Source organism: Lepisma saccharinum, chromosome 24, assembly GCF_977018435.1.
Source record: "Lepisma saccharinum chromosome 24, izLepSacc3.1, whole genome shotgun sequence".
NCBI lineage: Eukaryota > Metazoa > Arthropoda > Insecta > Zygentoma > Lepismatidae > Lepisma > Lepisma saccharinum.
In genome coordinates this window covers 49,644,717-49,658,053 of record NC_139252.1, presented here as the reverse complement: position 1 = coordinate 49,658,053, position 13,337 = coordinate 49,644,717, and the positions used below count along the sequence as shown (strand labels likewise).

Genomic DNA, 13,337 nt, shown 5'->3' with positions numbered 1-13,337 from the left:
CTAGCACCACACTGAGGCCCGGAAGTTCTGCTGTCGTCAATGTCTTCATTTTCGAATCACTATATCTTATAAAGCAATCAGAGGACGCTGACTGATCTGATCACCAATCGACTGTATGAATTGTCACACTTACCTCTGAAATCTAATTAACCGAGTCTTTGTACAGATCAATCGAAAAATTGAATCCGCGTATTTATATCCTCATTATATTGTAGAACGTTCAGCAGATAAAACGATTCGTTAATATTGCCAGTAGTTGACTCCTTCTCTCATTCAAGAACGTACCCTCTCCCGCCTTCCAGAGATTAGAAATTAAAACGAATTGCCCTACGTGTGGCGCTACCTTTCCTCAAGTGCGCTGAGACAACACCGAAAGCGCAAGAAAAGTGTACGTGCAATATTATCAACAACAGGGTTATAGAACATTCTCCGTCTTGCCTCGATACTTGTCTATCTCCTTAAATCATCGTCACATTATTCAAAAAGCCAAAAACCTAATTTTATCTAGTGTAAAATAAAAAAAAACCTGGGGGGGGGGCTCGAGCCACCTCAACCCCAGCTTGGATACGTGCTATTAACAATAACAGGGTTATAGAACATTCTCCATCTTGTCTCGATAATTATTTCTCCCAAATTATCATGACATTATTCAAGAAGCCAAAATCCTAATTTTAACTAGTGTAAACAGAAAAAATCCTGAAGGAGGGCTCAAGCCTCCTGATTCCCACCTTGGATACGTGCTATTGACAATAATAGGGTTATAGAACACTCTCCGTATTATCTCGATAATTATTTCTCTCAGATTTATAAATTTATTATCTTCACATTATTCAAGACGCCAAAAATCTAATTTTATCTAGTGTAAATTTAAAAATTTCCTGAGGGGGGAGGGGGCTCGAGCCACCTCATCCACACCTTGGCTACATGCTATTAATAATAACAGGGGTATAAAACATGCTCCGTCTTGCCTCGATAATTATCTCTCTCCTTAAATTATTTTCACATTATTTAAGAAGCCAAAAACCTAATTTTATCCAACGTAAACTGAAACATTTCCTGGGGAGAGGGTCGAGCCCCCTGTGCCCCATCTTGGATACGTGCTTTTATCAATAACAGGGTTACGGAACATTCTCCGTCTTGCCTCGATAATTATTTCTTTCCTTAAATTATTGTCACATTATTTTATTTCACACCACAAGAAACCAAAAACCTCATTTTATCTAGTGTAAACCTAAAACTTTCGGGGGGGGCTCGAGCCCCCTAAGCCCCCCCTCTGGATACGTGCCTGACGTTAGACAATAGGTGATAGACACGGCCTTGGAGTGCAACATTATCTGTCTGGTGGACGTTCTTGTCTCTTCGCCGACATATGCCACCGTGCCTATCATAATAATATTCCAAACTTGTTGTGCATAATGTTAACAATATTCTAAACTCTTTGTGAGGAGGTGAGGGCTGAGCCGATCCTAGGGGGGAGGGGGGTGTAGGTTCACTTTCTTTTAGTCATCCGCCCTCATTTCGTCAATTTTCCTGCTTTTGATGTTTTTCTCTTTAAATACTGGGCCAAAGAGGGGGAGTTATGACCCCCCCACCAACTCCTACTTAAGAACGATTCCCACATACACAGAAAAGTGTACACAAGTTGTTCAAAATATTAATTAATATTAGTGTGCAAGTATTCTTCTTCAAAAAATTTACCGAAGATTTTTTTTAAAAAAAATAGTCAAAAATTATATCAGAGTAAATATTACCTGTAATGGAATCACAAAATATAGTTCCCCCCACATAACATTGATTCAAAATGAATGGATACTTACAAGGGAGGTTATCTAAGTGTCCCCCTCCAATTTCCATGAAACTTGGCAGGTGTATAGAGGGGCCCAAAGGAAGAAATACGTGTTTTTTTGTTTCGGCTAAAAAACTGTTTTAGGGTGCAACCCCCCTTCAAATGTTAAGATGAGGACAAATTGAAGTGGGGATCTGCCGCCTGTGTCCCCCTCCGATTTCCATGAAACTTGGTAGGTGTATAGAGGGGCCCAAAGGAAGAATTGTTGAGTTGAGTTGGTGTTTTAAGTCCACTTTATGCACAGTAAGGCTAATCGGGACTGGACCTACAGTTTAAAGTGGGATCCGAACCACTTGTGCCTCCACCGGGTATCCAAAGGAAGAAATACGTGTTTTTGTGTTTCAGCTAAAAAACAGTTTTAGGGGTCAACCCCCCCCCGCTCAAATGTCAAGATGAGGAGAAATTGAAGTGGGTATCTGACCCCCGAAACCACGTAAATATGGCATAGGAAGAAACAGGGGGCATAGGTTCAATCTATACACCTGTCAAATTTCATGGAAATCAGAGGGGGACACAGGGGTCAGATCCCCACGTCAATTTGTCCTCATCTTGACATTTGAGGCGGGTCTAGAACAGTTTTTTAGCCGAAACAAAAAAAAACACGTATTTCTTCCTTTGGACCCCTCTATACACCTGCCAAGTTTCATGGAAATCGGAGGGGGACACTTAGATAACCTCCCTTGTTAGAATGTTTCATAACTTCCAGCATACTTGAATCCCGCCAACGATCAAAACGCCGGAAAAATAGAGGCCCGGTTCGATACCTGATAAAAGGCACATAGTGGTTCGGATCCCACTTTAAACTGTTGGTCCAGTCCCGATTAGCTTTACTGTACATAAAGTGGACTTCAAAAACTTAAACTAAAAGTATCGGTAAATAAAATCCAACTGTTACTGACACACACATATAAGCCGACCTCCGTGGTGTAGTGGATAGCACAACGCGCTGTAACGCCAGAAGTCTCTTGTTCCCTGACTGGGCGTGAGGGGGTTCTTTGCTTGTGTAAACTTCATCGCATCATCCCTCATCCTCATCTTCGCGATAGGGGCTATCCACGAGTAAACAAAATCAAATTGTACAATCGATTGTTGATGGTGACAATGAGGGGGGCATATCTTGCGAAAATTTTGCTAACTGGAGGGATACCATGGCCCCTCACTTCGAGCACTGACGTCTGGGATTTAGAAGTTGAAAAGTGGCCTGGGCTTTACAACAATGTTAACGTGTTACTTTTACTCCAATTAGAAAGTTGTTTTCATTTTCCATAAATTCAATTTTTTTGGAACTACTACTTTTTTCCAGGGGAGGGGGCTTATGGGGCATTTTCTATCTTTTTTTGCCGTCTCTACCGCGACTTTTTCGGGTCTGTGGGTCAATCAGGCCACAGGTAAACTTATTTATCGACCCGTTAAAAATAGAAACCTTCAAGGATCATCATATTTATAGAACAATCAATAACTGCTGCGAGAAAACAAAACAGTGCCAGACATTGTTAGACGAACAATGCAACGAAATCAACAGTGAAGTCATGTTCCTCCCTGTCTCGCTTTGGTCGAGAGGCTAAAAATTATGTCAGCGCATGTATTGAGAACGCGTTCCACTAACTTTCCTGCAAATTCTCCAATTCGTATCTTTACGTCACTAGTTCTGCAATTTAACGAGGAACTCGAGTCACTTTCTAGGGAAAGCCGTCCACCTTGTTTGTCACAGTGAGGAGAAAGCAGTCCTGTCGACCCGCGGGTGTTAGTCACAAACAGCTTTAATTGAAAACACTGCATAGTTTCCCCCATGAATCATGATAACATGCGTGTTGTGTTTTCCTGGGTCATTTTCCCGATGAGAACTGGAGTTTCCTGGTGGTTTCGGTAATCCAATACTGGTAGTGTCCACATGACGCAGTAGATATCTACTAGAGTCGAATTACTTTCGGAACATCTCCAGCTGACTGCGCGAGTCTGTCTAGCGAGCCTAGTGGGCGTGTAGAACCTGAGTAAGGGGCTTAGCGATAGGTTCTGGGTTGAGATGGCGTCAGCGGCTCGCTTGGTTAATTGGCCGCTTCGAGAGTTGCGACTCGTTCCGAAGCTTCAAATGCATAACTGCCAAAGATGTTACGGAAATAATCTCCCTCTACGATAGTTACTGCTATAAAAAATGCCCAATTTCTAAACAATGAGAACCGTTTAGCAAGTTTCAAGCGTTAGTGATGTGGGCTATTTACGTAAAAATGTGATAATCAAACAGGACTACATGCACCTCAAACATGTTCTTGTTGTCTCGCCTCGTAATCAACGGGTCCCGGCTTCGATATTCTGTGGCAGCCCCTTAGTTAGATATTTTGAGCTTGCCACCACAGGGGATTGATTATATGGGTTGCGAGGCCAGACGCCAGGGCCATTTTTTGACTGCAAAATGCAGTTCAGTGTGTACCACGTGGAAGGCATTTGGGTATATTCAGAGGGGGTCATCTCTTACAATCCCACTGTTAACTGTAGGTGGACTCCCGATTAGCCTATCTGTGCAAAAAGTGGACTTAAAACAAATGTTATTTTACTGTAGCGAAAAATGCTTTTGTCACACACGACTATCCCTTTTCCTCTCCCTGCAATAACTACAAAAATGTGGCAATTACACCTATTTGACAATTATACTTCACCTTAATTAAATACAGCATTCGTTGTTTTTAGTTTGTATTTTACATTGTAGTAAAAAGAAAAGGTATGGCTGAAGATGACCGGACCCCTCTCAGATTTTCTTCATATTTGGCATACTTACTAATTGAGGCCTGCTAATGACGAATCTGAAGTTAAAATTTGTCGGAAACGTCTAGAAATTGCAAAATAATTGCCAACCATTGACGTGTGGTTAGGTTAGGCAAACATGTTAAAATTTGGTGTCGTGGTAGTATCAGGATCTAGAAATTGCAAAATAATTGCGAACCATTGACGCTAGCCCCACGAACCACTGACGTGTGGTTAAGTTAGTTTCGGTTAGGTTAGGTTAGGCAGACATAGTTAAAATTTGGTGTCGAGGTAGTATCATTAATATACATACATATTTGCTTGTGAAACAAAAAATTTCGCGAAAATCGACGGTCTCCATTCCGAAAACTAACGCCTTATTTTCGCTTATTTTGCAATTTCTAGACGTTTCCGACAACTTTTAACTTCAAATTCGTGATTAGGAGGTCTCAATTAGTAAGTATGCCAAATATGAAGAAAATCGGAGAAGGGTCCCGTCATCTTCAGTCGTTCCAAAGAAAATTGCCGTTGTTATGGAATAATTAATTAAAACGCTTTCGAAAATTACAACAATTTCAAATAAGACCAGGAGCTATACACAATGCAAGGTACAAAATTTAGCGTGTTTTCCAGTAAGTTCCTACACAGGACACTGTTCTCCTGATTGTACAATAGAGTAAATTAAGAGCACATTGTGTAGAAATAGAATCACAGTCTCACTGACTAAAGTGTAAATAAGACCAGGGGTTGCTCAGTCCGGCAACCTTGTAATGCCTAGCATGTGCCAGCTGGCTATAACCCAAATGATCGCATCAAGTTCTCTGCAAAAGTGCTACTTTGTTTGTCAATATCCACAAAACTTGGATAAGCTCACACTTGTGCCTGCATCTAATTGCACTGGGGTTGTAAACACAGACAAGCATCAAATCGAGCCTTCAATAAGTAATCACTGGGCTACCAAGGAAATATTCACTTACTCCGCCTTGTAATTGACCAATATCAGGAATCAAGTACTCATGTTCTAAACAGTTCTCCATTCAAATTTTACACTATGCTTTGCGTTTAGTATAGGTTCTCAATTTCAAAGATGCTATTTTAATCTATTTGAGTTTTTAGTCAGTTTTTATGCACGGATAGGCTAATTGGGACTGGACCTACAGTTGAAAGTGAATTCGAAACACCATGTTCTTCCACTGGCTATCAAACCCGTGACCCTTTGGTTACAAACTCATGACATTACCATTAGGCCATCGGAGGGGGCTCTAGCACACTGTGTGGTGGTTGAATTGGGTAAAAGTTGTTTGGCATTGTAACTCCCGTTGCCAAGCTTTTAGACACCTTTATTTTACCAAGCGGGGTATTTTGACTACCCCAATACAATTTTGTGATTTAGTGTAATATTTGTTTTTCGATTCTGTTATTTTCAATCAATAGCTTTATTTAGTATTGAAACACAGTTTTTCAAATTATTAAAAGTATTTAAACTGAACATAAACACCGTATGGTGACACTAGTGCAGCATTGCCATGTAGGCCTATGCGCGCTCTAATTCAACTCAACAATAGTAACCTGAAAAAATAGAGTACAATATATGTTATTTGTGCGAAACAATGGATGTATGGTAAAACTCAACAATGGAAAAATTAAATAACGAAGATGGTCAGTCACGAGTGTAAATACAATTTCTATCATTTTAGGACAAAGTCATGAAACCACAAGTATGTAGCTCTTCAGATAAAATTATTATAGGGAAAAATCAACCTGGGGTAGTCAGGATACCCCGCTTGGTAATGCGAGGGTTAAAACAATATACGCTTCGTTATATTTTCAAAGGTATTCCATATGACATTGTAAACTGGGCAAAGCAAACGGTACAGTCAGGTTCAAAGGTGCGCGGGTGGAAATTGCTAAACGCTATTTACATTCCATTGATAGCAGCATATACTAGATAATTTTTTTAAAAAAATCAGAAGAGAATTCAAACGAACGGAATTTGTTGACGGGTCATTGTAGCAGCACTTTTGGGCAGTTGGATTGTTATCATAATTTATATTGTTACAACTGCAAATTGGTATAAGTCGATTTGAAATGTCTCGAGTAGTGGACGTTTGAGGTGAAACCAGCAAATTGCTGCTTGTGCTTTAATGAAAGTAAATTAATTTGATTTTAGTTGTTTATCAAGCTCTTCTGCCACTCGCGACGACGATTATCGCAAACAACAACCATGTCCGGACCGGGATTCGAACCTAGGACCCCTGGTGTTCACAGTGCTGTATTAATCACTGAAGTAAAATACATTTATACAAGAAGAATAGGTGGAGTATATATCTGGAACCAGCAAGACAGCCGTAATGCCTAAAATTTCTTTCACTTGAACGCATTTGCCGACAAGTCGTAGCGCGGAAATTTTTTATCGACACGTCCGGTGTTCTCGCGGGAGCCGGTTTGAGAACCAGAGTACTCACCAGGCAGGAAATGTCCCACGCTGATTTGGATATCTTCTGTGCATGTCGCTGGCTGTTCTTTTTGTGAAGGGGTCTCCTGAGCGAACCGAACCAGCCGATCGACTTGGAGCGCCCGCCGTCCTTCCTATCGGCCTGCATGCTCGCTCGCACTGGCCCACTCGAGCGAAAACGGAATCCGGCAGTTTCCTGCCACAGACAGCACTTCCGTCTTCGCCAAGCACAAACGATAAGGAAAACTGATTCCTTCCACCGAATTAGCGTGCGTCCTTCGACGGGAATATGCCAGAGGGCCGGTCATGAACATGAAGCTTCACTCGCGCGAGACTTTTGCTCAACTTGCGAAGCACAAACGACACTGTTCACTTCAACATCTGGCGATAAACTAGAACATCACACGGAGCACTGATAAGCACTGTGCAAAAACCTATCTTTCGCTCCCCCGCGAGTTACGACCACCATACAAGCACACGTCCGTCCAAGTTATGTATAAAAAAAATCACAGAAGCTTTATCTATTTTTAATTCGCACGCCAAGAGTTTCGTGAGTGCGGCCGCTAGCTTGTCTGTCTCCCAACTTCACAGAACCGCCGTTCACCCACGTGTGGCGTTCTTGACCTGTAGCACACAGTCGTTGCACGGGCTATTTTACACGGTTGCGTAACGCGAAATGTTCGACCTTGAACACTTCACACAATGTTTTATCATCTGTTTACCCAATCCCACTCCAACGGATGCCTCGGTGCCTCCTGAACGGAGCGTCTTCGCCCTGCCACATTCCCAAAGTCGCACGCAATACCCTCGCACCGCCCTCATTACACCTTTCCTCACACCTGTACACTGATGTCATCATTTAATTTTATTCAAAGCAGGAATACCCAATGCCACATGTCGAACGTAGGATTTTACTAGAAGAAGTTTGTACCACTGGGTACTACGATGATGATAAATAACAAGAAGATAAGAAAATCAGGTTGATAATGTAATTTATCGTCGCCATCTCTACAGGTGTTTCTCAACCACCGGGCCGCGAGAGGATCTCCTGAAGTTTGCGACTTGCAGCCCGACCTGGCAAGATAGCCCTTCGTTCGGAGTTCACCAGCGATGACAGGAAATTCTTTCAAAAAATTACTTCAAATGTGGTTTCAAACACAAAAGGGTGGTATGTTTGTAGTTATATGAGGGGTTCAGAGCACAAGTGTCCTGATTAGGGTTGTCAGATTTCGAAAATAAAAAAACGGAACATACAGATTAGCTATATAGACGATAAAGTTTAGGGGTGTGCGGGATTCCGAAAAGTCGGGATCTGGGAAAAAAATTTCCGTCCCGATCCCGACTTTTTGGGATCCTGAGCAGTCGGGAAATACCGAATGGTCATTTTTAAAAGTCGTTAATTATCGACGTTTTCTGCATTGTAAGTGTCTGGAACTAACCGGAAATCGTTAGTTTTATTCCTGACGTGTAGAATTCGAGATTTACAGAGCTTCGGGAAATTGCGAATTTTTGGCGTCCAGAATGTCGGGATTTAAAAAATTTCCCGTCCCGCACACCCCTAATAAAGTTACATTTATTTTTATAACATTTTTAAACATTACAAATTCAATTGCTGTTTAAAGCATTGTTAATCCCTAATTTTTAACATTTTGACAAAATATAGCTATTAATATTTGAGTGAACTCTTGGCGTCCTTTAAGAGGACCTTTTTTGTTATTAATTTCTTGTTGTATAAAATGATTTTGAAATTTGAATTCGTTATTTATTTAGCTAAATACGGAACAAATGGGCGTCCCGAGAACATTTTCCGGGATACAAGGACATTTCTTTAAAAAGGGGGACAGTCCTGCCAGGCAACCCTAGTCCTGAATCCACTTTTTGTGGAAATTGAGTTATAAGTATAAATTAGAAGTGTGAATTATCAAAAGTTGATGCTCATGGAGGCACCACTCACTATGTTTGTGCTCCTACGGCTAGCACAGTTAGCTCTCCCACAGGTCTCTTACCATCAGGTTTCCCAACAATAATCCTGTACACTCTTCTTTCCTCTCCCATTTGTGCCTCATGGCCTGCCCACGTAAGTCTTCTTGGTTTAATTATTTTCTAATAATATGTGGACAAGAATAACAATTGAGCAGTTCGCGACGATAAATAACAAATCTTTACTTCGCTTTTTTTTTTGCCACTTTTGGCTAATTTGCGATGATGGGGATGAGTGATGATATGATAAAATTGATTAATGGACACTCACAAACACCCATGCCCAGGCCGGGATTCGAACCCGGGACCCCTGGCGTCGTTGCGCGATGTGCTAACCACTCCGCCACGGGGGCCGGCTATATCAAATCAAGATAATGGCCAATGCAGATTTGGTCTTGTGAAAATCTCTTTTCTTCGACTGTTACAGTGAGTATTGTTTTTACCCTCCATAAAAATGGCCCAATTTGAGAGAGACGCATACATCCAGTTTTGTATTCACGTTGGTCACAATTATTCTTGGTCCCTTCTATAGAAATGTGACTGTAAAGGATCTAACAAACAGACGAGCCGCGGAGGAAGTTGTTTTCGCAACTGCCATAATCACTCTCACCTTGCAACATCATGAATATTTTCTTCGTAGCAGGAATGCACATACCTTCTGAAGACAGTGTTGCCACATGTTGCGGTTATAATTTTCCACTATTGTATTTTGTTATGCAGCCTCTTTGTCCTGTCACTCTTAGCAAATTAGGATGAATGATGATTAGAGGGAAGCGATGAAGAGGCACTCGCCAAGAACCAGGGGTGCCAACAGGGGGCATTCGTGACGCACCTGCGTCATGGGACTTTTTGAGGGTGACGAAATTTCATAGTTTAGCTTCCAATTCTATATTTCAAACAAAAATTAAAAACTGACTGCATTCGTATATGGCTGATGAGTGGTTAATTCCATTCTGCGAGTCTGATACTTTAAAAGTGATGCAAAATGAGGAATGAAAAAACTTTGCAACGTCAGAAATTTTAATCACTTATGTAAAATGTTATTTCTATTAATGCCAAAGTAATATACAATATATATATATATATATATATATATATGTAAATATCTATATTGTAAACAATACCTAAAGCAAACATATAGCTATTTCTTAAAATGTCTGTATTATATTGTTGCCCAAATGTTGTCTGACCAAAATATTTTGAGTAAATAATTCGGCATAAAAGGGGCGGGGGTGTTCTACCTTTTGGGGGAGTGCGTCATAGGCCTTGGGGGGATGACACCCCTGCAAAGAACACCCGCTCCCAAGCAAGGCCTCGAACACGCGAACTTGGTGGCAAGATCGAAAGTTGACCACGTATAAAAATATTATTCCTCTGAGTGGTGCGTACCACGCATACCGAACCACATGCTAATAACGTCACACATGATTCACCCCATCAGCAGGCGCGCTTCATTCACAAGAGGACGCGCAGGTTATTATTGTACTTTATGCTAAAGCGGCCTCCCCGATGGCGCAGTGGTAGCGCCGTCGCCTTGTAATCAAGGGGTCCCGGGTTCGTTACCCGGTGGAGGCACATAGTGGTTCGGATTCCACTTTAGACTGTAGGTCCAGTCCCGATTAGCCTTACTGTGCATAAAGTGGACTTAAAACACCAAATCAATCAATCAATTTATGCTCAAGCAGCGATCTGGCTGCAATTAATGTGAAAAACCCTATTGTTTTATAGAAATCACTAAAAGGTAGACCGGTCAAAGCGTCGAAAGCCCAAATAACGATACACGACAGACTCAGTACGTATATACATGCTATAATGTACATATTTTTTATGGTAAAATTTTCGAAGCCGGGAAACGCCTCTAACTCGTTTATTCTGTTATTTTTAAAATTCGTACTTACCTATTCTGCATTGGGAAAGATTGTTGAATATGGGATTTCGCTTTTTTAACGAAATTAGTATCTATTGTCGACATATCGAGTAATTATTGTTCGTTCTTTTATCGCTTCCTGAACACGCAAAATGGCAGGCAAACCTTGACTAGCGTTGTCGATATGCTGTGTTTCAAACGGCAAAGCAGTGTTTCAACCTTCTTAACAGAAAAATTCCCGCATAGCCCCGAAAACCATTCCCGCATAGCCCCAAAAACCATTCACGATAGCCCCACGCACTATCACGGTACGGTTAGGTTAGGTTAGGTTGCTTTAGGTTGGGCAATATAGTGAAAAAACTGTGTGTTTGGAAACACTTACCGGGGATTACGTCATCAGATGCTCGCAACATCCGGTTCAAGTACATGAATGGAAATGCAAGCAACGGCTTTCGTGCATCGGACGGACATTATCATAGAAAAATACATGAATTAGCGGCCAAATACATTCAAAAATGCGAGAAAACACGTCTACGACCTTCCGAAATTCCACAGAAACTCAAGTACTTTCTCCTGTAAATTCGAAGAAATCCGTTTCCCGGCTTTGAAAAATTTACCTTTTTTATAACTGAATTGTACGTACTGTATTGTCTATTAGTAAATCGTACTATTTTCAACGCTGGTGGTGTTTTTCATATTACCTTCAGCTTCTTTACGATGTTTCGCGATGTTGAACCGGGCTCGGTTGGCTTATTGACTGATTTCGTTTACTTTAAATTGCTTTCCTGCCACTTCTGGCTAATTGAGAAGATGGGAATGAGTGATGGTATGAAGAAGTTGACGCGCCTGCGTCATGGTAGGTATTTTTTTTTGGGGGGGGGGACAAAATTTTATAGTTTAGCTACCATTTCCATATATCGTCAGACAAAAATGGCAGATGGGGGGGGGGGGGGTTCGTTTGATTGACTTGTTACTGATTTTTAGTTATGGTTATTATGTACAGTTGTTCTACCTGCCTGTGGTGATCGCGGGATGGGATTGAAATGAAACACCACCTCTTTATGCCTTTAGAATAGGTTTGGAAAGGGGGGAGAGGACGTGCTGTTCGCAGTAATACAAAGTTAATCAAGCAGAAAAACTTTTAAGAATAAGGTTCAGCACGCTAACAATTTAAAAAGTGGTGCCATTATGAAATTTTCAATAAGTTTGCTGCAACGACTTTGCAACGTCAGAAGTTATCATTTATGTAAAATGTTACTACAATGAATGTCAATATACATTGCTTAAATATATCTGTATTATATTGTTAGCGCCAGAATACAGTCCAGGGAAGATAGGTTTACAATTGGGTGTATCTACATCCACGGACTGGGCTCTGAAACAGATTAACATTATTCCTATAGTATGTACGGTCAACGCCAATAAAAATAATCGCTTCCCTGCAAGGCCTTATGTGTGTTGCCTAACTCTACGATAATGGTAGGAGTTGCTATTGAAAATTTGCTATTAAATTACACTCATCGCCGTAGATTTAGGCACACATAACAACTTGCAAGTTAAGGAGAATTTCAGCACGGCCATGAAATTTGACGGGTGGCAGAAGTTGCGCTGTTGCCACAAGCGCCCCGGAGAGGTCGGTATGACGCTCGAACTATGCATGCAACGCAGCCCGGTTGACGTTGCCACACAGTGCGCGGGAACCTGCAACTTTTGTCCCGCTCTCGCTTTGCTATTCCTACACGTGGCACCAGCGCAATTCTATCCAGGCGCCTAGGTGCGTTTAGGCGCCCCATTTTTATTGTCGGTGACTTTATAGTGTGTCAAGCATAACAAACACCATCATGAAGTTGGATTCGTGAAGATTTTTTTTAAGATGTGATGGAATTACCACGAACAGTAGAAGCAGAAAACCAGCTGAACTCCCGAGCAACTGACAATATCTCCGCAAGTTACCGGTAGCTCGCGATCTCTGCTTTAAAATACAGGGTGGCATTACGAAACGCCTCGTATCGTTTCGGAGTCTGTCCACATCAACGATGTTATCGCTGGTGAAAGATTGGAGGCAGGGGAACAGACCGACGTCTCCCAGCGGGTGCGTAAAGCGCCTGCTTCATTTAATAAAGAGTTCCCGATGAGTCACGGAGTGAGCAACGCTGCACGTCACCAATCGAACTCAAAACCCGCGACAATGCATCACCAGTGCAAATTAAACTTTGATTTATAGTTTTAGAGGTGAGTGGGAATGTCATCCACTGCTGGTACAGGGTGTCAACACAAAATATTTGCAACGACCATTCTCTTGTAGAGAAAATGGGGCGCATCAATAACAAGAAAAAGTTAATATTTTTAAAAAACCGATCGATGCATTTCCTCACACAACTCCTGTTGCAACCAAAATTTGAAATGAAAAATATAGAATCCATGTAGCCTATTCATGATTAGTTCAAAGC

The 13,337-nt window shown here is 41.4% G+C and overlaps 2 protein-coding genes across 3 annotated transcripts in view; one reads left to right on the top strand and one right to left on the bottom strand.

Moving 5' to 3' along the window:
- The window catches only part of LOC145978245 (histone H3, embryonic-like), a 39,979-nt gene that overhangs the window by 5,814 nt on the left and 20,828 nt on the right, over positions 1-13,337 (top strand). The gene's annotated exons all lie outside the window — the stretch shown is intronic.
- Positions 1-13,337, bottom strand: part of step (cytohesin steppke) — an 88,336-nt gene that overhangs the window by 67,644 nt on the left and 7,355 nt on the right. The window contains exon 1 of one of the 2 annotated variants that reach the window (XM_083110725.1): positions 7,051-7,650. The exons of the other annotated variant lie outside the window; for it this stretch is intronic. Coding sequence (XP_082966851.1) covers positions 7,051-7,188 — 138 coding nt within the window. The 5' untranslated portion in view covers positions 7,189-7,650. Of the gene's footprint in view, positions 1-7,050; positions 7,651-13,337 lie in introns of those variants that run through there. 2 annotated transcript variants of the gene reach the window in all.